Raw genomic sequence first — 27,104 nt, forward strand, 5'->3', positions numbered from 1 at the left:
ACTAGTATTGGAAGTTGCACGTAGAAAAGTGCGTGACAAATTAGTGCCTTTAATTGTCATACCTCTCTTGTACCTATAGTTTTGCATTAAATATTCGCACCCTTATAAGTATATAGTAGCAGTGTGGATACACGAGAAATATAAATACAATATCAAATGAAACTTACATATGTTGTAACTTAAAGAGCTTGGAGAAGGATCCCGGCTCAATGGTGTGAATCAAATTCTGGTCGAGAAGTCTATACATTTATAGAGAGAAAAACGACAAATATTTTAATTTAACATTATATTCGGTTAAGGTTGTCGAATATTCATGTACGACAAGCAATGTATACATTTTATTGATGGCCATACAATATACATAGGCCTAATTGTAGTTATTGAAAAGATATTGCTTGCTTTAGAAGAAAGTTTCTTGTAAAATATAAACAGTGTCAAATGTTTCCGAATGATACAGTGCAACTTCTTTCGCCAACTGTTATTATGATATACAACGTATTAGTTTGCAGATTTATACATAACTGCATTATAATAGACTGTAAAACGGTCTCGAGAGAGAATAATTATGCTTACAAAATCGTGAGGTTTGCCAAGTCTTCAAACATTCCTTGCTTCACTTCATGAATTTTGTTACCGTGCAATCTCCTGTGACAAAGAGAGAGAAATGCCAAACATTCAATTACACAAGTCTCGCCTAAACTATTAAAATATTAATAGTCTTTGATCAAACTTCGCTAATTCACCGAGGGCATTTTACAAGACTCTCGTTTGTTGTAAAAGCACAACAAAGATGAATAGTTTTCTCCCTTCTTGCGTGATTCATCATACGATACTGATCTACATACTGTTATGTAGAACAGTAAACGGTTTGCTCCTTGAAGGCGCCCTGAAACGGCTGAACTGCTATACCGTTTTCCCTTTATAACATGCAACATTTTTTGAATCAACAGTTTCCTGACTGTAAGGTGAAATCAATCGTTTCGGACCCTTAACATTCCAGTACATTGTCGTCCAAGAACCCTTTGTATGTATTTCTTCAGCCATTGCAATAAGATTTATTCGTGAATGTCATTCATGGTGACGTATTGATGGTGACGTAATCATGTGGGAGCGGTGACCCATTATTTGAAATATTATCCTACTGGGCGCGGCTGTGATCAGAGAATCAAACTGGTGTATTGCTGACACAGAGTCATGACAGTTTTAATAAGGGGTTAATGAACGGTCTAGCGTGCGTTACTCACAGGATTAATGCACGATCGGGGGATAATGCAAGCGATGCACGAGGGCGGAGCCCTCGTGCATCCAGCGATAGCATTAACACCCGGAGTGCATTAATCATGTGAGTAACGCACGCTAGACCGTTCATTAACCCCGTTCATTCATACACTACCATTTGTGTGGGGGGAAAATCATAAAACAAAACATTTTTGGTTACATATAACCAAAGATTTATTAAAGTGATGCCCCGTAATTTTACCGTGCGTTACTCACAGGATTAACCACGGTCAGCTGACCTGAATGGACCAATAGGATTTAGGAATCTTTACTAAGTATGAATGAACATAATTTTAACGGAGAGGAGTGTTAGCTCAGTGGTTAACGCCGGTGCCTTCCAATCAAAAGGTCCCCGGTTCGAGTCACTCCAAGATTAATGTATGTCGTCCAGTTACAGAGTTGTTGATAATTGACAATTCATAATCATGGACGTCAAATATGAATCTAAGAGACTGACTTCGGTCAGCTTGCGGCTTTGATAAGCCAATGAGGCTTCTTCGCGAGTTCCTGCTTGCAGGAGGATCTAAAATACATACATACAATACATACATACATACATAATGCCAAAGTACCTTACGCTTCTAGTACAACAGGAATGAACTCGATAGAGTCAGGTACTGAAAGCCGACTTATGTGTATGTATTTATTTTTTATTTTTATTTATTTATATTTATTTTATTATGTATTCTGGTACACTGGCTTGACGTAGCTCTAAACAATAGTACCTTAGGTAGAAAAAAATCTGCGTTGATAATTGTTAACCCCTAAAGGCAGATCATTTAATAATTATAATTATAGGGATAAAAGTTGCTTGAAACAATCATAAGAAATGACAGACATGTACAGAAGTAATTTTTCACATTCTTGCACATTTTGTTCCGAAATTAGGTCATCTACTTTGTCGTGATTTGCTATTTGAGGGAGAAAAAGGGAAAACTTAATGAACTTATCCGTACATCACTTCATGTTTAACAAAAACGTGCTAAATTCAATCGACTAATTTATTTCCTATTAACTCTTTCTTCGATCAATGTAAGACTCGTCCCATTGTGTCAGTAAAGTCATGAATATCTTCTTTCTGGTTAATTTTCTAATTTAGTTCTTAAAATATAAGGCACGATAATAAACCCTTTCAGCTTTAATTAGCAGTTCTCTGGAAGAACAAATTTGGCTGTTCTAGGAGTATCAGTAAAGTGAAAGTCGATAACTTGATTGAAACCTAGAAATTCCAAACGAAGAGAATTCCTTAGACAGTTTCCATCGGTCGATTTGATCATTCACAGTCGCTGGTAACTTTATCTTCAAAAGTGAAAGGGTGTTTAAAAGCTAAGGAGCCGTGCAATGTTTAAATGTTAAAAAGGGATTCCATGCTGCTTCGCAACACAGATATTAACTATATAAGCATGCAGATTAAGAACTTTGAAAGTAGAGCAACTCTAGAAAACAAAATGTTAACTCAAAGAGAATTTTACAGAATGTCGTTCCCCGCAGCGGATCGTTGCCTTATATAAGTATAACTTGCGATAAGTTATTATTAAATGAAGATTATACTATCCGAATATTTTTTTGTGGCAAACATGACACTTTAGAAATGATAAAACGTGTTTCAACACTTTTAAGGTAACCGAAAAGGAGAACGTTTTAAAATACCCAAACTGCTGCAGTATAGTGTATACCACCATTTAGTGGACTTAATGAAGTACCATCAAGAACAACGTCGAACCCTGGGACCTTTTTGAAGTCTTCGTTTTCTTGTGTATAGAACAGTAACGCATTGAATGACGTTATACCAATAGCTAGGCCATAGCCTATATCCTTTTTCAATGCATTATATTTTCCTAGTGTAGGCTATACTGTTCTCGACAGGAATAAAGCATGAATTCGTTTAAGTCGGTTCATAAATTTTTAGGTCAGTTCATCTAGATTGAGTTACTCGTACCGTTCTATATTGGATTCTCTTTACAAGAGGTTGAGATAGGAAAACAAATATTTGAGCTCAATTACAACAAGTTATATTTCCTCAGAGTATTTCATCCATATTGTGAGCTTGAACGTGAATTCTTACACACGTCTTTGTGTGTACAGAAACAATAAATAAACACAATTAAGAAGTGTCCATTCATTTCAATTTGATTGTATTCAACAAATATTGACGAATTTTATTAAATAAAGATTGATGTCTTGAACAAAACAATGTCAAGATATGTAAACAGATGACCTCACTGAAATTAAAACCACTCTAAGGAAACAGTTCTAAGGAAAAGTAAAAGACATAGCGTTTTTTTATTTGATTTTATTTTAAACATGGTCTGAATTTATTCCATTTGTGTACAGTATTTTTATGTCTATATTGATATAGCACCTTACAGGGATATGTTAGATAGTTAACCTTTTAGAGTCGGTAAACAAGTCGAGGGGAAGCATATCATATTATATATATATATATATATATATATATATATATATATATATATATATATATATATATATATATATATATATATATATATATATATATATATATATATATATACATGTATATACATATATATACATATATATATATATATATATATCACGCTACGGATTAACAATTCATGGTTGTTTACTTTCCAGATCGTTACTTACAGAAAGGATTTTGCTTGACATTTCGGGACAATATACCTGATTCGTTAATGTCTTATTACTCCAGGAAAACATATTTATTGATAATTTTAATATTGACTAAGTGTTTGGTTTGAATTATAATTCCCCATCTTAATGTGAGGATTTTCTGCTGAACAAAATAGCTTGAGCAGCCTGCCATGCGATGATTATACTATAGATGGACCAAAACCTTTTCTGTTTATATTTTTTTTAAATTTCTCAGTCGAAATTTTGGCTCGAATTTCACGATGGCTTAAGGTAATAGTCTTCGGAAACGTAGACATCTATATCAAATAAGTGCAAATTTTAGTATCTATTTCTTTCTTCCTTTGGTTCCTTTAACATATATCTTTGTTTTTTTTTTGTTTTTTTTTTAAAATCGGTTAGGTATGTTGTAACATGCCATGAATTATTTGTGGTTGCAACATGATTCGGGTAGATATTTGAAAGCTAGAAATATCGCATGGCTTGCTTCTTGCTTATTTCAAGCGGATGGGGGCGGGGCCGGGGCGCGAATTTTTTTTTCCCAAACAGGTTTGCAATTGCGTGTAAATAGGCGCTCATGATTGGTCGGAAATGTTACGTCATCACGATAGAAACCTTCACTTCCAGGTAACCAAAGTGTCTGCATCCATTCGTTGCAACGAAGATATGCCCGTTCAAAATTACCCGAAGCTTTTCGTTAATATATGTAGATGTGTTTGGAATTGGTTTAGACATATTGAGCACACTACTATGTATGATCATCTACTTTGATCGAAGTTTTATGTGAAGGCATGCATTAATCGATAACATCGCACAGTGAAATGTTCGTACATGGTACATCACACATGCGCTGGTGGCCTATATGTATTATAACTGTGTACACAGTGCAGTAACGGAAAATATCATACTGTACTCTAAACTGTTTGCGTATATTCATTCAAGACTCGATTGATTTTAGTGTAGGCCTACCCATTCCACGAAACGAATTCCGATTGTAGTAGAACGGCTCACAAATCTTGAATAACGCAAACACGAACCCAATAGAATGTAGTGTATGTATCATAAGTAAGGTCAACATGTGATTCAAGCATTAAAAGTAAAGTTAGGGCGTTTGATGGGAACCCCGTAACTAGACTTAATTAAGTGTCAGTGTGTAACTCAGTACATGTCTTCGAACTTCGAAGCGATGCCCATTATTGATGCTGACGTCACGAGCAATCTGATTGGCGGAAAACCACGCAATTGCAAACCTGTTTGGGAAAAAAAAATCGCGGCCGGGGCGTGGGCGGGGCGGGGCGGGGCGGGGCGGGGCGGGCGGGCGGGCGGGCGTGGGCGGGCGGGTGTGGCGGGGTGGGTTAGGGCTCTATACTAAGACCAGTTACTATACCAGAGTGCGTCCTTGTTTCAAAACTGTTTGTGGAATTTGCCTATCGTGGCTGGCTCAATATACTCTAATTTTGTTGAGATTCATATGATCATAATTCTACAAACGCTTATTATGTAAATTTTGGTGCATTCATATTCTATATTAAACACATAAATCGTTCCCTATGGTAAACATGTATGACGTTTTGAATACATATTTTGTATTTATGTAATAGTAAAACTAGCCTATTTATTTCATTTCTGCATAACAGCGCGCTGAAAGATATTTCAGATATTATTTATAACACGTCTATACCCAACTTGGTAATGTCAACGACAGTATGGAAGCCCTGGGGATCTTACCCGGTTTTGTTATTTCAGGAAATGTGACGTGTTCAGCTGAATTTTGATGGCCGTGGGATATAGTGTTGGTAATAATATAGTAGTATAACCTTACAAAAATGTAACATCCTTTAAATGTATAATGAAGCATAAATAGCGAATTCAAGAATTGATGTGTTTTTTTTATCTTTTATAGTCCTACATTTTCCAAGCCATTGTAAAGTTGTCGAAAACCAATAATAATATATGTTTTTCTTCTTTATTTCTTAACTTAGGTGGATGATTTTCTGGAAAATAACATGTCGACCAAAATCCACCTTCGACTAAGTTTTAAAGTTCTGATCGATGCCCGATAAAGTTTGATTTTTTTTTCTCAAACATAGCCTACTAATCATAAACAGAAAACTGACAGCAAAATGTGAACAGACATTCTTGGAGTGAGCTATATACACCAAACTGGGTATATTTCTTGTTTGTAAACCCCTACAATTAAAGAGAAGCATTTGATTGCTATGTATAAGCTACTTCCTTCTAAGTGACAAACTGATTTAGTGGATAGTAGTACTGACCCGGTTACAATAAAATATTTGCTTGCTACTTGAGTTGGCATTCAGACTTGAAGTTTTTTATGTGTACCTGTGCGTCTGTTTGTGTGTGCATGCGAACATTTTTTTGGTTGCAAACTACAAACTTGTGAAAATTTCCAAGACGTTGCTTTTACAACTCCTCACTTCAATACTAGGCAGTACTGATAATCGAATTATGCGAATGTGATAAGTGCACTGCGTTATCAAGTGACTATATTATTCATTCACATGATGTCGACGGTAAATGGTTTTCCATCAAAATAGATGACACAGGTGTTTTAATTTCGATGTTCTATGTCATGTTACTCTAAACAATGTTTATATAGGGGAGTGTTTGTCTCTTTATTATTCCATTTACTTAAAAGTGATTTTGAATATCTCAACGACGTGACGTGTTCTACAAAGCCTTTTTTCGTGAAGTCAAGTTCTCATGTTGAAAGTCAATTCGGCAAGACTAGCACAGTTTTTACCTTGAAGTTCAGTTGAGCCTCTTCTCAAGCAAGCGTGGAATATGATAGGACAGAAAACGACCAGTCGCCTCATTTATACTCGATCTAAGTATCGATGAGTCTTCATAATATTGATGTCGTTAGTTTAAATGAATCTAGGTTTATAAAGATCTCGCTGATTTCGTTAAACAGAATTAGTGTCTTTCGAATGGTTCTTTACATGACAATGTCCCTCCCCTTTCCATAACGTTATGATCATCTTAAATGCATTGAGGTGTGACACTAGAGGTAAAGGAGCGAACCCAACCAGTATCGTTACCTTGTATACTATAATAATGCATGTTATTTTATTTTGTTTCCCGTCAACTTATTACCTTTCTTCTCTCCTGTAAAATATATGAAATAAATTGTTCTTTTCTATAGACAAATCATTTTCAATTTTAAATGTGAATAAATTAATAAACAATGTGAAGATAGGTAAACTTACAACTCGTTCAACATCGGCATCTCCTTGAATGTTCCATCTTCGATGAAGGATACTTCATTGTTTTGAAGATCTCTGAAAAGAAACCGGTGAAGTTATATGCATGTGAAACAAAGTTAACGCAGATAAACAGTTAAATATAAAAATATGGATAGAACTTGTAATAGTAAAATAAATCGTAGCTCTCTTATTTTTATTTCCTTTAACATTAATCAAATGTTTACCACTTTAACTTTTATGTGTTAAATATCTCTATATAGACCGTGGATATAAAGGCTATGTCTGTATAATACGTCAGATGGCCTTTGATGCAAACTTTTTTTCGTCTGTTGTTGTTTTTGTTTTGTTTCCCTAAAGTTGCTATAATGGATGTCTAAAATTAGTATATATATATACCGTATTTATCATGTTTGATTAATTTCATTGTTTTAAAATGGAGAAAGGCACAAGCAAGTGCCTCCATCTGATATTATTATGAAAATATAATTCACATGAACTTGTGTGTTAAATCTGAACAACAACCCGGATTTCAATATTTATCCATTCGTGTGTATACTTGTTGGAAGTGACAACCAAACTATTCTGAAGTTCTTTTCTTTATCAGGCTTTACCGATATCGATCTAAGGTATAGCATCCGTTCATGCCTTCTGTAGATAACTAGGTTATCCGGATGTGCTATTGTGATTTACAAAAACCTTTAAACTTCGTGTTTCGTATGAAAACAATATCTTTTGCTGCTTTCTGGACTCTCTGAATAACATATTTCATCTTTCATTCTCTCTCTCCACCTCTCTCTCTCTCTCGCTTGCTCTTCGTTTAATCATTTCCTACAATTAGAATCTGTCCTACCTGGTTTCCATGGTAACATTAACTGTCACATGTTGTACCATAACAAGGAGGTAGTCTATGAAACATTGTCATAATTACAAATATGAAAAACTGGCGATATATCATGTATATTTTTTTCCAGGGAAGATCGTACGTAGATATAACCTTCTAATAACATTCACTTCGAGGATTTTTTTTTCTCTCGGGTTAACAGATATACAAACGTGAAAATATTTGCTAATTTAATTTAGCGTTATTGATGTATCTGGGGTATTTTTAGAAGATTTTATGCATCGCTCTTCTTATTTTTTTCTTGCTGGGAATTAACATAAGAATTATACATGCGTAACATTCTGGTGCCTATTACATACAGTATATATATCTACAGGTTGGTCAAGACACAAAAATATGAGTGAACTGACATGTTAATGAACTGCATTGTACACGTTAGCAACTGATATGTATATATATATATATATATATATATATATATATATATATATATATATATATATATATCAGTTGCTGCTACTTAATGTATAGAACAAAGAAGCATGTATATGTATAATGGCTCGAGTTTAGTCATTTACAGGAACTATAGAACAGAAAACCAAAAACTTGACATAAAATCTTCAGCAAAGACTTTAAAGTGTAACTGTTCAATATCATACAATTCTTGCTTTCATCAATGTCCCCAATTTTATTGGAGATGTTGCTACCACAGTCTTTTCGACAAAATGTACCCTCATATTTCAATCTAGATGTAACAATCGACGTATGTTCATTGCTTTATTGATGATAAGTTGGATGCTCAGTAAGTATTTATGGTCTTAGAATGTCTTAGCTAAATATTTTTCTCAGGGGAGGGGGAGGAGGGGAAGACAGGAGAGGGAGGGGAGGGGAAGAGAGGAGAGGGAGGGGAGGGAGGGGAGGAGGGGAAGGGGAGTGGGTTGTTAAAGCAATTTATCCGTTGACTATTTTTTGCAGCGTTACGTGTTACGAATATTGGAACAAACGGCTCGTTCTAAGATAGACGAGTTCTAAAGGCTTGTTTTAACCTCGTTTTATGCTGGTTTATGAAATGTCCGTTTTATATATAAATTCTTCAATTTAAATAAATTAGTATAATAAAAACGAGATGATGATATATATAAAAGTTATAGTACTTTCAATTTGACTACTCGGGAATTTTGAAAAAGATGATAACGTTGTAGAGTAGTATGGGCTACATACCTATACTTTGTGTAAAATTGTTTATCCTGTCGGAGAAGTCAGTTAACAATATTTCTCTGAAGTTATTGATCAAACATTTACATTTCCTAGATATTGTTTCGAAAAGTATGTTTGAATAAGATACGAAGGCAAAAAGTAAACCAATATAGGCTACCAGCTTTAATGTCATTGACTCACCAAAGGATATCTTATGTCAAATGAATTTAAGTTCTATCTTTCGTACGCCGTTTTGAAAACCTGAACCTTGAAGTGGGATTATTATTATTGGGGAAAATTTCCGACTCAATTTGTTTAAGCTATCATCTCAACGAAAATATAAATAGTTATCGCCTACAGCAATCACAAAAGAGCATTTCTCTTGATCGTTTAAAAAAGGCTAAAAAAATATTCAAGCCACCGGATGAAATGTTTCGATCCGAAGAAAAAGAAAACACTTCTCTGTCATGATTTACCTAAATATCGATTATTTTAATCGGATTTTTGATGGAGAAGTAATAAAATAATCGGAATCAATTTCATTTGAAAGAAAAACAAATAAATAAGATTATGTGGAATATCTTACAATTCAAGAAGATTTCGCAGTCCCTCCATGTTGCCTTGAGTCAAAGCTTCGATTTCGTTGTGAGCGAGTACACTGTGGGGAGAGAAAGAAGTTGTGCAATGAAAAGCGTGCAGGACCAGCAGAAGAAAATTAAGTTTATTTCTGTCAGTACAGAAAGCTAATTACTTTGTAACGGTTGCTGTCTATAGCCTGTTGTATTAGAGGGCGGGCTTACCTCTGGCGTCGCCGCTAGCAACAGAATATTATTGCAACTGATGTGAGCGAAACTGTCAGACTGGAAAGGTCAATAAAATCGACAGAAAGGAGAGACGGCTTCTCTTCGTCTGTGCTCATAGTCTCAAATTCAGGGAACAGTCAAATTGTCCTACATTAACTGTGAATGTACGGGGGGATGATGAGTACTTCATTTAACAAGCCAGGCTATTCTCGATTGGAGGAGGCCATCATTTTGGTAATTGTTTTAGTGACAGAAATCCGAGAAGAGAAACAAGAGCAGGAACTTCGATGCCTTCAGATGTAGAGACAAGTTCATGACTTTACTTGAATCATTTATACCGTATATTTACAGACTCCTTTTTCTTCTATTTATTTTAATGCTGAAAGGTAATGTGTGGCTTAAAAGCCTCATATATATTTTGCTTTATATCATGGGCCTGCCTTTAAATATTCTACTACAGTGTTGCCAAAAAAATACTAGAGAACTCATAGATGTATTTGCGGAATTATCTCTCTCGTGTATCGTTTACATAACTTAACGTGTTATTAGCGTGAGCTATCTTGTCAGATGCATAGTTTATCATATGCCGTGGAACCTCTTTGAATATACCGGAAAGTAATGTTATACTCATTAATTAGAAATGGCACATTAAGTAGTTATTAATTACCGTAATAATAGGTGGGCTAAATTGGCATGCTGTTAGCGAGAAATAATATTATATAGCGTCCATACAGATCTGTGTAGAATTTATCAGTTGAAAAAGGAACAACGCAGTTATTTTATCGAAAACTGGAATGTTATCAATTAATATGGGTTATTTTAGTTTTCAATGTTGTTTCTTTTGAGTTGATAGTTAACTTCCTTAAACTTAACCACATCTACAAGAAGAATTTCTCCTTCATTAATATGATACTTCAACCCATGCGCCCATTCCAGCGAACCCTCAACCCCCCCCCCCCCCCCCAAAGAAAAAAGAAACACAATCTTACAAAAACAGTTCTTGCAAATAAAACCGATTTTTGGCGATTTGCCAAACAAACGCAAGTAGGCTGTTATATGCCGCATAACTCATGTATATACAAATGTAACTTACAGCTTCTTTAAATTCTCCAATGGACTAAACACTCCCGTTCTTAATTCTGAGATTTGGGCTCCAAAGAAATCTCTGTAACGAAATATCGTGATAAATTAGAAAACATTTGAAAAGAACGCATTTTTTTTTATATTAACTTCTTTGGTGCTATTACTTGTCGTTTATTTCTTCAGTATTAAACCTTATTATGAACTTTTGAAGAAATTATGAAAATATGTAAATATCAAGTCGAAAATAACGACAAGTAAATGACTCAACATAAATGAGAAGATATTTAACACATTCTTCTTAGTTAATCTCAGGTAATAGCACAAGTTGCTGTTTAAATCCGAACAAATTAAATCATTGGCATTTTCCAAATTCCTTTATCAGAAACCTCAACTTTGAATATTATTTTCATAGAATGTGTGCAGTTGTGTGCAAGTGCTTGCCTTTCTACAGTGCTTGGCCTAGAACCGAGACAAGTTCCTGTTTAAATCCGAACATTTTAAATTATTGACATGTTTCAAATTCCTTTATCAATAACCTTAAATTTGTATATGAAAATGCTAATTTTTCTTTATGCTTTACCTCTTATGGCATTTTTGGTTTTATATATAATACATTGTAAGGTAAGATGTTTCGCAATAAAATTTGACAGAACTTTTAGATTCCATATTCCTAACATTCATAATCGCCGACAGTTTGTAAGCTAAGATGTTCATGATGTACTAAAAGTAAAATTGTCATTCAATATTGCAATGAAATTTTTAAAAATAATACAAAATTATCGATTTTTCATGACAGGAGAAGATGTCGAATATGTCATATATTAAAACAAAAGGTTTTACTTACAAGGTTTCCAGCATTTGTAAATTAATAAAGAGCTCCGCATCTTCTAATCGTTGAATCGGATTGTGTTTAAGTAAACTGAGGAATTAAAAGTATAGTGTTGAGAATATCAATACGCTTCAAAATAAAGTTAATTGCATGCATAAACTTTTACGAATTATATCTGGTTAATTCATCATAAGTAATGAGGTATAATGATTCGATAGACTAATACCGTACAATGCAAGCCATTGCAAGGCATTATATAATGATATACTCTCACCCAGAACTGACGTAAAATAAGACCAACTTACAAGATTAAAAGTTTGTTATCTTGACAATACTTACAGTTCTTTGAGTATACCGTTGAATAAAAAGTATTCCTTGGAGAGTGAGGAGATCCTGTTGTTAGAGAGGTCCCTGATATAAACAAAAAACAAGGAAGTAGGTATTTTACAGAATTCATTTGAATGTAGGCACGTAATACTCAATGTTTTTGCCAAGCTTATCAACAAAATAAAAGTATTTTTCTTATCTCATCTGAAAAAAATTAAAACACAACAAACACTCGAGACAAAAAAATAGGACTCAATGTGGAAACAAAAGTCACCGAAAATTTCGGAGAAAGTTGAAAAAATCGTCAAAAGAATTATTTGAATAATGTCACCTCTAGCGAGTGACACCTAGTCTGAATTGGTCAGATCAAAGCTCCGGGTCATATTTATTCTCTCTTTTAGAGGCAATATAAAAATAACATTTATTCAAATGGATCAGAAGAAAATCGATTGATTGAATTTATCACGAAGGTTAATGTAATATCTCAATTCTTCTGACATTGAAAAGTGCCAAATGAATAAAGTGGGAAACAGCATTTTAATGCAATCTTGAATTTTACCTGTGGGAGGTTTGACTTCTACCGTTTTAATTAGATCACCACGAGTTGGGAGAATTGAATTGATCAACACGGGCTGAAGAGTTCCATTAATATAACAAAGCAAATTTTCAAGTTATTGAAATCATTTTCAAATTTAATTCTTAAAATGTGGCTACGAAGATCTTAATATTAAGGTTTTCTTGTTTTTACAAACTTGATTCGTAAAAAAAGCTGTATGATACTTATTAATACTAAAATCCCATGAAAAATTCAGTTCACTAGTTTATTTAGGCAACTGTCATTAAAATCATGCCAAAAATGACTCATTTTTGGAATTCCTTTAACGTGCTTCATCACTGTGATTTGTACTAATATGGCACAGTTTATTGGCACCGATTTGTTTTAAATCATTAATAACTTGTTCATTGAGGTTCCTTTTGCTGAATACAACACTTTGGTTACTGTTAATTTTTAATAAATTAAAATTTTGAATTTACTTTGAGTAAACTTATTGGGTTTGGTAAACTCATAAAATTGCGACAAACAAAAGTGCTTTCAAATTTTGCTGTTATTATTATTATTATATGGCCACCAAATATGGTAGAGATATTAGCGATTGATCAGCAATAGCAAACATTTCTCAATATTTACAGCAATCCACAGAACACCAATAATATTATTGAAGTTTACTCTTTACTATGACTGATAACAGTACAAGCATAATATACGCATAACATACTGCCAATCATTGGTTTTATAAGTTACGAACTAATATAATGTATATAATGTAATATAAGAAGCACGATGGTATAACCATATCCCTATGTTCTTGAATAATGATAATATCAAACACAGACTATACGCGGAACCGGGGAGTATAAGAGAGTTCAGCCAGGGAGCTGTTTTCGAGCCCTATACGTCAGGTTCAGTGTTGTTAGCCTGTGGGTTATTTTAAGCAAAGTTGGCCCAATTAGGTAGAGTACTCAGTCGCTGGTTAAATTCAGGATTCACAGTGAAGTGTAACGTTCACTGAATATTAAGTAAGTGAAATTGATTTTGTTCACGTTGAAACTAGACCGTTTTGTAACACTTCTGAGTAGAAACCAATGCGGATCAGTTCAGGGGTAACTTGTGAGGTTAATAACGTTATGTTCGGGGGACATTATCCACCCTGTCGTTAAATAGTGATCAATTTATAAAGTGGATATAGCATAATAGCCCCAAAAGGAAGGGGCTCGGTCTGTTCAGCCTGTTAACTCAGAAAAGACAGAATAGAAGTGGAAAGATTTGGGCTATATGGTATATTACCCATCAGCAATTATGAAACATCATTTTACTTACAGTAGTTCCAGTGATCGTAGCTGGCGGAAACTATCCGGATGCAAGGATCCAATTCTGTTCGACTGCAAATCTCTGAAGCAAGTAAATCATATTTGTAACATCACGAATAAGACGTATTTCTCACCATTGAAAAACACACTATACATGTATATATATATATATATATATATATATATATATATATATATATATATATATATATATATATATATATATATATATATATATATATATATATATATATAATATATATATATATATATATATATATCATACATTATTTAATAAATGCTTTCATCTTTATATATGAATAATTTAATTGAACCCAGGAAAGTCATATCTTGGCGTCAAACAAAATCAATGTCACATAACAGAAGCGAAATATTTGTTCTGTCTTTCTCCATTTCATTAATTTATTCATTTGTTATTATTTTCTTTGTTTGTTTAGTTCGTACTTTTGTTTGTTACTTATTTCCTATGTATTTTCTCCTTGTGAATTTCTGTCCGTGTAACGAAGTCTTAATTTTGGAGTGCTGCCATTTTCTTCGCTGCTTCGTTGTCATCTTCTTTTCATTAAATTATCGATTTTTTATGTATTCACGAATTGAATAAGAAACGTATGGTGATACACTAGTATATCAACATGCACTTTTTATCATATGTTGTATTGTCAGTATAATATTACCTTTAGCACGTTAAAACTCTTTTTATATTTACATTTTCTTCCATATTTCAAGGAAGTTCAAAATCAATACTATTCATTATTAACAAACATGAGAAACAGGACGAACCATATTAAAGCTACAAACATCAGAAATTTACCTAATATGTGTCTGTCACTAATAATCACATGTATTGCATTTTATTATTTATTTGGCATTTTATTGAAATTTAAGTGAGTTGGAAAATCCAGAACAGTGAAAAAATGAACCGTCTCCACGGTGATTCGAACCCTTTACATGCAGCCACCCTAACCACTAGGCTATATATATATATATATATATATATATATATATATATATATATATATATTTATTTATTTATTTATATATTTACTTTCAGCTTTTCAACATCTACCTATCTACCAGGAAGACACAATGATTTTGTAATCAACTTACAGGCGTCTCAATTTTGTTAACGTCTTGAAAGTTTCCACTGTTATGTTGGACAATGAGTTACCAGCAAGGTTTCTGGTAAGAAAATGAAAAGGCGAATTTATAATTAAGCAACACGTATAGTTATCAAATCGAATAATAATAATATGTGTGTCACATTTATGATAAAATATATATGACAATTGTAAAGCAAAAAAACAAAAGTATATGGCGAACATACATTGTGAAGGCAATAGACAAATTGATATTATCGTGTTTGTGTCGCTACATCTGATTGGACGATAGGATATTGTGATATTCAAACAATAAACCAACTCTTCTCTAGTCCCTGGATAACGAGAGACCGTGAAAATTAATCAATAAGCTTCGTAACTTGTTCAATGCTATCATGGGGTTCAAACAAATGCTATCGGTCGATTCCTCTGAAGATAAATTATTTAAATTATTTTTAAAGAAATGTCGTACGTTTCAGCTCAATTGCAAACTATGACATCAGTCCCTCTCCTGTTACCAGATGCATTCACAAAGGTATCATAAAGACGTAAAACTGTATATCGTCGCCATTCAAAATATTCTGAAGATGTGGTTTTTGTTCAAAAAATGCAGACAATTTCAGACATTTTGTTAAAGCAAATGAATCAACTTCAGTCATATCCGGTTAAAGTTAGTAGACTGACAATTGAAATTTGATTGTATATTTCTTCTTTTTTATCTTTAATTAGTGGTTATAAATGGTATAGCAATTTTTGTTTTTATTGAAATATTTTTAACATATCATGTTACAAGATACTCACAGATAAACCGTATCTCTAGGAAGATTATCCGGTACCGATTCTAATTCTGATAACTGACAATCCAACTGTAAGCCTATGGGTTCGTCATTTTCAAGACCGGATTCTTCGTCGAAGACTACAAAACACTCACACTCATCTGGAAAGATGGTGTCAGCTAGAAATAGAAATAAAGACAGTATGACTACAGGTTGACTACAAAAAAAAAACACCCGTATAGACAGCATCGGGTAAACAGATAAACTGACGACAAATATGACTACAACTTGACTACGGTATATCACATATATTTTAGCCGGGCAGAGGATATGCTGCTGACTACATGACTACAGTACTACTACAAATTGACTATACGGTACACCACATATATTTTAGCCGGACAGAGGATATGCTGCTGACAACATGACTACAGTCCGACTACAAATTAACTACGGCACACCACATATATTTTAGCCGGACATAGGGTATGCTGCTGACAAAATGACTAGAGTATGACTACAAATTGACACACGGTACAAGATACTTTCGGTTGGATAGACAAACTGCGCTACTGATTAACGGACGACAATATAACTAGAAATGTGCTACGTAAACAGGCAAGGGAATAGGGGGCTCTCACACCCCGTCCATCCAGGTAATACACCACCCCCCCCCCCACACACACACACAGTCATGGCACAATCATGCACAATCGTGAATACAAATGCATCACAAGTTACATGCAGGACATGTGTATTGCACACCTCTTCAAATTGTTGCTGTCCCTCCAACCAACTCAGAGTTCATGGCTATGGGCCCGAACATTGACCGTACATCATACATACCACCTAGTTTGATCTGTTATTCAATATGATCATTTCAACACATTGTTTAATTTATCTGACTGATTAAGAAATATCATCAGTATAAATGCTTTGATTGCAAGGAGCTGTATAGCTCGAGCTATATTCTGTTGATCAGTCCAATTCAAACTCTTTCGCTATGAAACAAAGACGCAACTTACTGCAGGTTACTGGAGGGGGTCTTTCCTCGGAATCTTCTTTTTTCCCAAAAAGAAAGTCAAAGTTGTTGGTATTGTCCATGTCATCTGTTGAGCGAGGAGAACAAAAGATATGGAAAATGTTGGTTACATCAATTGAATCTGTCGGTCGTGTTGATCAATTAGTCTGTCTGTCTGCAGTGTCCGTCTGTCTGCTTGACATTCCCCTCCCCTAGCCCCGACCCTCGCCGTCTGGTGCCCCCCTTCCCCTAACCCTACTTTTAGCTTATCTTACCGCAATCCTCTTCATCCTCGTCCGCTCCGTTCGCACAGTCAACCACGGAGTCGCAGTGTTTACTTTGCAGGACGCACTCCGTTGAGTTACCGCAGGGAAATTCCGTAACTTGGCAATGGCCGTGTACGTCAGAGGAGGACTGCCGTCGGACCCGATGCAGCTCCACAGATTGGTCAACTTCTACAAAAAAACACAGAAATTTAAGTCAAGTTAAATACATATCTCAACCACTGTTTCAATAACTTTAAGAAGTTACCAGAAAAAATGAGGAATGACGTATTACGCATCCGAAGCTCATTTAATAAAGTGGCTGGGATAGTTAGTCTAACATACAGACTATCAAGTCAGTTCCATTCAGATGCACAAGAGAGGGAAATATGAAAGAGTTCGCACCCTAAAATAACATGAATAATAACGTGTATAATCCATTAAAACATTGCCAACTACAAGTGGGTGTTGGACGCCGTTGGACGTCACTGGACGCCGTTGGACGCCACTGGACGCCGCTGGACGCCGTTGGACGTCGTTGGACGACGTTGGACGCCGTTGAACGCCGTCCAAATTTCTTCCATTGTTCTATATTAACTTAAAGAACTTAGTTTGGTGTAGTTATTAAAAATGTGTAAAACAATTGAGTATAACATTAAATTTAGGCCTACACTGAGGTCATGACGTCATGGAAACCTTCAAGCAGACGTCGCTCATTCGCTTCCCATTTCATTTCATCAAGGGTTTTTAACTTCCATCAATTTACGTGCTATCTTCAAACCGGCCACCAATATCGATCTCGAGTAAGGAGTTTATTGATCATATTGATTATAGATCGGATATTGATCATAAAAATTCTCCGAATGGTTTCAGTTTTGAGAGGCATAGTCCATTTTAGTTTGTTTTCGTCTCCGCATACAATTGACATAGAACGTTATAGACATTTACTACTACAATTTTATCTTTCGTAATCAAATACGATAAAGCTCTTAGAAGACCGTACTGAGATGAAATTATATTAATTTCGAGGATTTATTGATTGATTAGACAGAACTAGATCAGATGTCAAGAAAGATTCAGTTTATTCAAACGGAAGAAAAATCTCAGCAGCATATGGTTGATTTTGTTTTTATTTTTTCACTTTTAAATTCTCTAGAGAATGTGGGCGTATTCTTGTAACATTCTTGTTACGCACAGAACGTTTTTGTTTTACATTATTTTATTCCTGTTTTTCAAAATTCCGACGGAAAAGGGGAAATCGAATGTTTACCATTTCAAAATTAATTTAATTAAAAGTGTGTTTTGATATTCGTAATTTCCGTCAACAGTTTTACCGGTTATATTTTGGTAAAAACGTTTTTTATTACATCGCCTTAAGGTAGCGTACAATAGTCGAACAACGTCTAAGTATTCATGTTGCCATATTTTGGCGACTTCTTGTCTAGTAAACGCAGTTCTCTGTGGTATTTTGTTTTCTCATAAGGGAAAACAAAGGCGAAGGAAAGCAAGACCGGGCATGTTTACGAACTGAAGATTTTAATATTCGTCAATTTTGTGGAAAATTGAGGATTGCAATTTATATTATAAACATAAATGTCGTATGTCAAAACGAGGTTTCGGGCTGGAATATAAACAAAAACAATGATATAAAAATAAAGTTGTTTTGGAATATGAAACACAGGGCAAAGTATATACAAATACTATTAGGTTTATTGTTAGTTGCCCTAGTTACATATATTAACTTTCCAAAATGAATAATACCATGACCAAAGTCTCCAAACTTATAGGTTAACTTCTCCACATGGTGGGTACCGGATAGCTAGAATGTTTTGCAATGATAACGTATTGTTAAAGACTTGTGCTGCGTGTGTATGCATGTGCATGTATGTATGTTTCAAACCCATGATATTAATACAATACCGTTAAAATTGCTCAAAATTGTTATCAAATAATTAGATATTACACCCTTCCATTTTCCATTATTCCCTTACTCATTTCGTCGAGAGATTGGTGGTCAAGTTAAGAGAGAGAGATGAAATATGTGATTCAGAGAGTCCAGAAAGCAGCAAAATATATTGTTTTCTAAACGAAACACAACGTTTAAAGGTCTTGTAAATCACAATAGTAAATCCGGCTATAACCTAGTTATATGTGTTATCAGTGTTGATGTGTAATACCGTCCATAATATTTCGCAAAATTATACTAATCTGCAAAAAAGGGAGGCCGCCTCTATGCGAAGTGTCGCCAGGTTCATTTGCCTTTTCATTCACCTTCATTTATTTCTACTTAAATTAACCTTATTCAATGTCAAGGATATCATGTTTTATCATGTTAACCTGACAAACTTTTATTAAATACATTTTTTTTACTTTAAACAATATTGTTTAATTATATGATCATATAGCAACCACAGCAGTTATTTTACATAACATCAAGTCAGCATAGGCCATACAAAGGGCTTATAGCCTGGATTTCACAGACCGTTTAGTGACAAACAGAACGCGAAAACAGAGACAGCCTATATAAACTCTTCATACTCTTATTAAAAAAAGGAAAATTAAATTCTTCGCCATTCTCACTAAACATCCTACTTTATACGACACCGTATCACAATACCCGAACCTTGTGAAAGCCTATAGTTAACATTATATTTAAGTTAACCGAGTTACGTCAAGATTAAAAGAGTACTAATTCATCCAAATTTACCTTTATTGAATGACGTGACGCTTGATAAAACACAGTAATCTAATAAACTCATTAATAAAAATTAGCTACGTATTTACTGACCGCAATCTTCCCCATTTTTAGCGTGAATTTTGTGGATAGTTTTAGTAACAGTTATTTCCTGTTTGTTAGCAAAACGACAACAGCCACGGCCAGTTTATATATTTATTTATTTTACCTTTTTCTTTCTTGGTAGGTAATTGTCAAATAAAACGGTTTAATTTCCTGGCTTAGAATTAATTGAGCAAAGCTATTTGGAAGAATCAAGTCATAAATTTTAACAAAAAGGTTCTAAAATAACGATTCTATTTTGTCTTTTATCTGATGAACTTACGAAAACTTCGCGACAGAAAGGGCTCATCTCTTCGATTTGTTTAGGATGTAATAATGAGAAGAACGCTGTTATCACACCAAACTATCTATAAGTATACACTGGCAGCATGTCAAAACAAACACCCAGTCGGGTTAGTTTCATGAAACCAACTTCTATGATCAATTCTGATGTTTAGGCATCCTGGTCAAACCGTGAATTCTAAAACCGTAAAACGGTACTATATCGTGGACAAACATATAAGTGTTCATAATTACGAATAAAGTATCAAGGAAGAGGGTAACGGTTGTAAACCTCCAATACTTAAGAGACACGAGAGTATAGTTTATAAAAATTATAAAAAATGGAATTAACTTTCTTATTCTGAATTGTATTCTCGTTCTTAAAACTTGATGCAAGAGAACAAGAACAACTCAAAATGCTGCAGCTTCCTAGAAATTTCTGCAACTGGACCGCAAAAGGCCTTGCTCTAGCTTGACCTTGATGCTGACTAACCACTACCACACCCCCCCCCCTTCTCCCCCTGAAGCAGAAGTACCATTCTTCGCATATGTAATGTGGTCTTTACCTGATTATCTTTTTTCTCCCCCCCCCCCCTCTCACCCTGTCTCCACCTCTCTCTCTCTCTCTTCTCATCCAGGGTATTGTCGTAAGTTGCATACACATAACACACAATAGATGAAATAAGGTTACATATAAGCTACCTTGCAAAAACAGATATTCCAAAAAAATATTAAAAAAGATTACCTTATGAAAAGCATAGTACATTCCAAAAACCTCGTAAACTCCTCGGAGAGGGTGGGCGGGGGGGGGGGGGGTGTTAGAATCAGACAAGGTTGCTGAAATTGGTTGGAACCTCAAAGGTAATAGAATTTCATAGGTGGTGAAAATCATTGCAGTTGAAATTATTAAGGTCATTGTCTACCTTCACCCCCCCTCCCCTCCCCGCCCCAAATTGCCGGGACCCTGAATAGGTACTGTACTATTTCATAACAAAAGGCTAACCTTATATAAATGCTTCGAAATCTACCTAACAACCATAACCAAGAACAATTTTGTTTGTCAAAGATTAAACTTGCTACTAAAACTATAACAACTAGGAGTTATGTGTACATTCAATGAATATGTCCCTTAATTATTTTTATTAAATTTTACTTACATTCCACCTACATTTTTTTTACCTATATTGTTTTTAACCGTTTCTTATCTATTCTTCTTCTGTTTCTCCTTCTTCCTTTTTCTTTTAACAAATTGTGATCACATATTCGATAGCATATCCGAAATAACGAATCTAATTAAGTCATGAATTGTAAATAACGGTCCCTACATTTATGATGATAGAATGCTGCAGTGTATACCCTTACTTAGACGAGGTAATCAAATTAAAAGGGCTAGAAGATTACTTGCAGTGTACCAAAACAAATCCTGCCTCATGAGAGAGCCACGCACGCAACCGTTAGATATATAAGATTTTAATTTAATTAGAAATTATAAGGGAAATGACCAGTATAGTGAAGTTTCTCCTGTCACTGAAGATTTTAATCGATATAACATGCTACATTGAAAACGTATCAACTGCGCATGCTTGATATTGACATATATAATATATAATATATATATATATATATATATATATATATATATATATATATATATATATATATATATATATATATATATATATATATATATATATATATATATATATATGTATATATATATATATATGTATATATATATATATATATATATATATATATATATATATATATATATATATATATATATTGACTTCATACAAATTCAAGGATTTATTTAGCTTGAAATATCACTCGTACAATCCTAGTAGATAACATTCAAAACGTCCAACAATAACATGTTCTGTAAGGCTATAGTTCATTAAAAATGTTAAAAGTTTATAATAAAGGAAAGGAATTAGCAATAACAGGTAGGACTGCCACGCAACACGTTGTATGTTACTACATCAGTTCTTCCAGAAGCTTATGTCTTGGTTTGTTTTGTTAAGTTCAAGGTAATGGTGTCATTATGATTGGTCAACATGAGATCAAGAACGTTATTGAATGTACTATTTACCCTTCGCAATCTATGTGTATGTGTCGGCATATACAAATTGACAATTGATTCTGATATGAGGGACAACAAATAATTTACAAAACATTTTAAAAGTACACACACACAAAAATACCTCAGAAATGACCCTTTTAATATTTTAGAACTTTTTAGAACTTTTAATGTATTTTATGTAATCACCAATTGTCTTTTTGTTAGTTTCAAAAAGTACCTTTTTGATAAAACACATTCATAAAGTAATGGAATTTGTGGGTTGGAATGCACAGAGAATTCATTTGGACCTTTCTATTCCTTTATACCCTCAATTTGAAGTCATGTTGTTGTTCCAACGCCTCTTTAATTCTCACCCCCCCCCACTTCACTCCCACCCACTTCACACACCCCCAGTTCAACTCTCGTCCGCTGCTCCTTGTATTTCATCTGTCATCCTCTAATATTAGTCCTAGAAATCGTGCCATTCGCTCTGAAATTCACTACTTAATACAATATCTGAATGGAGTCCAATTACATATATTATTAATCAACACATAAGTGGTCTGTCTGTGGTTTCCAAGTCTCAAATTTCATTGTACATTTATTCTGTAGCAAAAAGTTAACGTTTGTGTTCAATTTTATGTTCAAAGTTTATGTAACAAAATTTTCTTTTCATTGTCACGAATTTAAAGTGCACAAATTCTGAAACTGGGTCACATTAAGGGAAACGGTTAATATTAAAAATTGCATCACGCAATATACGATTATTCCATCAAATAAAGAATATTTACTTAATACATGATAAGTTCTCTAAAATCAGTCCTTAATGCATTATTGTATTTATCAAAATGTCTACGTCAACTGAGCAAATTAAAAAGGTTTTTGTTTTTCTCCCAACTATGTAATAATTTTTTTTATTTATTTAGTTTTTGTTACTTAAAGTCTATTCCTCCCCGTTTGGAGAGATCAACCAATCACACTGCAGATGGAGGGCATTCAATATTCCTCAACCTTTTGTAAATTGACAAGGAATATAATTGTTTTTAATGCATTGGTTGTTCGTGTGTTCAATGAGTATCCAATCAAAATGTGTTTAGATTTACGTTATAAATCGTGATGCCACCGCACATAAATATAATATAGGCCTAGCTGTATGCGGTACTATTACTTAGTAACATAAACATCCTAGTTAAATTATTCTTCTATTTTCATTTCAATAAAAGAGAGATAGAAACTATGGAATTTATAATAATTTTATTGTTATTCTCAGGGGATGTCTTAAATGGTTTCAGATGTTTTGCTATGTCCATTAATAATTAAAAAAAAAATATATAGATATATATATATATAGATATATATATATATAAAATATATATATATATATTTATATATATATATATATATATATATATATATATATATATATATGTATGTATATATGTACCAATATGACGTCTATAATAAATCATATTCCTTTACCATTCTTATAAATGTTTGTGTCTGAGGGAGGATGCAGGGCGGGAATCCAGGATTTTGTCAACTTGGAGTGGTGTGACGCTGAGGTGGTTGACGCCAACACACTAGGGGTATGAGCCGTTTACATTCCCGCCCACTGCCCCCCCCCCCCTCCTCCTATAATGAATTATGTGGTATATTTAGTTATATAAGTTATATCGGTGTTGCAAGATGAAGTCTAAATGCAAGTTCATGATAATAACTACTTTTGAATATTTTGTTTGAAGATGAAAAGGGGGAGTGTTGACCCCCTCAATCACTAGGCCTATATGCTGGGTTTTCTAATCTATATGATGGATTGTATAGCATTAATCCTATGACTTTTTGTTTTCGTTAATCAAAACTTTTACAAAGCCGCCGCAGTATAGTATATATTATCCAATTTCGTCTTTAATATACCTAAATACGTTAGCATCCACAATTTGAGTAAATTCCATCTTAGAAACTCCAAATGTTAATCAGATTTATAGCGCTATTCACCTTAAATGAATTATGGAGCGAAACGTCAAGGTCTTGAAAATAAATTAGCTAATTAGACGAAAGTAAGATACTTACCTTTACCGGCAAACGTGACCCCGAGAAATAGTGCAGCGATTAATACCTGTAGTATCTTATGACAGATGAGTGCCATCGTTTTCATATATGCTCCCTCTGTTGATTATTTTACATGAAAAGAGAGAAGAAAACAAATGATGACGTAAGTTATGACGTGTAATAGATTATGAGCATTGTGTTATTTGTTTTGGTTACTTCTGTAAAGAAAGAAAAAATATCATCGTTTTAGTTTTTAGCTAGAATATATATCATTCATGGAAAAACCGTTGTTGTGAGTTAAATTTGCTGTTTAGCTGTTATATCCTAATAGAATGGCACTTTGTCCTTTACATAAACAAAATATCACTATTGCTTCTGAGCCATATTGTTTTTGCGCGCGCGCACGCACGCGTCAAAGGGGATCCGGTGCTCTATGTTTAGTCTTGTTCACGGCTTATAGGTCCACATCCACATCCCACCCCACTCACCCAGCGAAGTGAACAAGTTGCACTGTTTGTTGATGGCTTTAGCATACTGTCAGTAAACTGGCTAAAAATCATCGGTTAGCGGTGATCCACTCCTTCCCCGCACCCACACCTAGCCACCTAATATTCCCTTCTCATCGCCCTATCTTCACCCACCCTGTCCGAACCCACCGTTACGTCATGTCCATCACAACTCACGCTTCATCGTCGTTATACGCAGAAATATTTCTAGCCAAGGAATCATATTTTCGTGCCAAGTCACGATATACGAGCTAAGCGACTGTACATGTTAAAGTATCAAGCCTTGCAGGCGTCTTGTCTTTACGAATTCTCTTGCTTCTAATGTCATGTAATGTTAAATTCTAGACACGACAAAACGCTGCTTGGATGTTACACACATCTTCAAAAGTATTAAATAAGTATACGAATGAACCAATCGTTAATTCTTCACTTCTCTCTGCACAGAATTCCTTCTCTTTCTTGTATTATTTTTTCTTCTTCTTTTGTTGTCATGATTTAAATTGATAATTTTATTGTCAAATAATTTGGTGTGAGCAATAAACTTAAAATTATTTTATATTTATATCATTTGAAAATCAAATTTTCAATTGATTTGCAAAAGGTCGTTGTCCAATCTTGAGGAGACTTTGTGACTAAGTTTTATCACGTTATTGATTCAATGAAAATTAAATCAACATAATTATATATATATATATATATATATATTAATCAATTTTTGAAAGTAAACAATATATGATCAATATATTACAAATTATTTTGGGAAGTGAATCCATTCGGTTGCTATTTTCAAACGATCATCTTTTTGTCCTCTGCGTTCAAGTTCATCATTTTTCTCGTCAATCCGTTTAAATTTAACAGAAAAGATAATATACATTGATAGTCGTTCCAATGTCACCGATTCCCATGTTCCATTGAAATGAATATTTGCACACAATAGAGCTAGATAACTTCAAAACATTACTAGCCAGGGGCATGACCACGTATAATTCTCTCCACCCCTCCCCCTCCCACAACACCCCACCCCTCCACCTTACAAAACGAGGTGGTTGCTGCACTGTAACTTGAACACACATTTATTGCTTTATCTTTGACAATGATACAACTCGCTAAAATAAATCTTGTCAGCAGTTATCCTTTACCTATTAGCCATAATCCTTCGAAACATAAACCCGAGAATGCAAACAATATTTTATCTTATCATGTCTCCTCGATTCTCATTGCTACATATTATAAAAATATAAAATAATAAATAGAGTTAAATTCTGACAACGTTTTTCCTATATACAGAAATATAAAATAGGTTTCTGTCTTGTGAAATACACATATCCCTAATTGCTTTCGATTGATTTTTTTCTCTCTTTTTTTTGGGGCTGCATTTCAAGTGTTATTATTCAATTTTGGAAAGCCTGTTTGGAGAGAGGATATCTCGTTCAAGGATACTCCACCAAACAGGTGTCCTAGACGAATCAATCTTGACCTTACCAAAAACTAGAACGAGAAATTTTTAAAGACGATTTGTTTGTCATGGATTAAGAGAATTGAAGTGGGTCGAATCTATATCTTATCACGTGATGAGGCTTAATCGATTTATTGATTGATTTTGTTTGATTGTATTAAAATTGTGGTCCCATTATTGCATGTGTAGCATATTATTGATAATAATACTACCTCAAAATTGGTAAAGGGCCTGATGTTGCAATATATATATATATACGAAGAATCTTCTTCAAAAGGCTTAAAACTTAATACTCGGAAATAAAAGGGACTTTCTCTTGAAAAACAAGAACAACAATTTGAAGAGTTTCGATCAAACTTAATCGTCACTTTCAGAAATACCAAGAACGTGTCTTCCGTTAATTTGATTAATTAAAAAGACATTTCTTGTGAGAGAGACAGAGGGGTGGGGAGAGAGTAAAGTTTATGTAAAGAACTTTCTATCACCGATGCTATTAACAACAGACTCTTTATTAGATAATATTTTTCTTCAATTGTTCAATAAAATGCCATCAGTATATTTGACCTAAAATATGTTTGAAAGTTAAATCATTTTCTTCACGTCACAGACGGAAGTATATGTTTTATAATACTTCCAAAAGTTATTCCAAGCATTTTATTTTGCAGAGTTTTAATACATTACCATGGTTCGAAAGTCAAGAGTTCTTGATG

General features: G+C 33.9%; 1 protein-coding gene across 2 annotated transcripts in view; it reads right to left on the reverse strand.

The window, feature by feature from the left end:
• The window catches only part of LOC139962842 (uncharacterized), a 46,429-nt gene that overhangs the window by 5,329 nt on the left and 13,996 nt on the right, over nucleotides 1–27,104 (reverse strand). For both annotated transcript variants that reach the window (XM_071963206.1, XM_071963207.1), the window contains exons 2-14: nucleotides 24,454–24,549; nucleotides 17,276–17,455; nucleotides 17,005–17,088; nucleotides 16,005–16,158; nucleotides 15,214–15,285; nucleotides 14,096–14,167; nucleotides 12,229–12,300; nucleotides 11,905–11,979; nucleotides 11,071–11,142; nucleotides 9,761–9,832; nucleotides 7,140–7,211; nucleotides 574–645; nucleotides 168–239 (exon numbers count right to left, since the gene is read on the reverse strand). In XM_071963206.1, the coding sequence (XP_071819307.1) occupies nucleotides 168–239; nucleotides 574–645; nucleotides 7,140–7,211; nucleotides 9,761–9,832; nucleotides 11,071–11,142; nucleotides 11,905–11,979; nucleotides 12,229–12,300; nucleotides 14,096–14,167; nucleotides 15,214–15,285; nucleotides 16,005–16,158; nucleotides 17,005–17,088; nucleotides 17,276–17,455; nucleotides 24,454–24,538 (1,154 nt within the window). In that variant the 5' untranslated portion in view covers nucleotides 24,539–24,549. The remainder of the gene's footprint in view (nucleotides 1–167; nucleotides 240–573; nucleotides 646–7,139; nucleotides 7,212–9,760; nucleotides 9,833–11,070; nucleotides 11,143–11,904; nucleotides 11,980–12,228; nucleotides 12,301–14,095; nucleotides 14,168–15,213; nucleotides 15,286–16,004; nucleotides 16,159–17,004; nucleotides 17,089–17,275; nucleotides 17,456–24,453; nucleotides 24,550–27,104) is intronic.

The sequence above is a fragment of the Apostichopus japonicus genome, chromosome 21 (assembly GCF_037975245.1).
Source record: "Apostichopus japonicus isolate 1M-3 chromosome 21, ASM3797524v1, whole genome shotgun sequence".
Lineage (NCBI taxonomy): Eukaryota > Metazoa > Echinodermata > Holothuroidea > Aspidochirotida > Stichopodidae > Apostichopus > Apostichopus japonicus.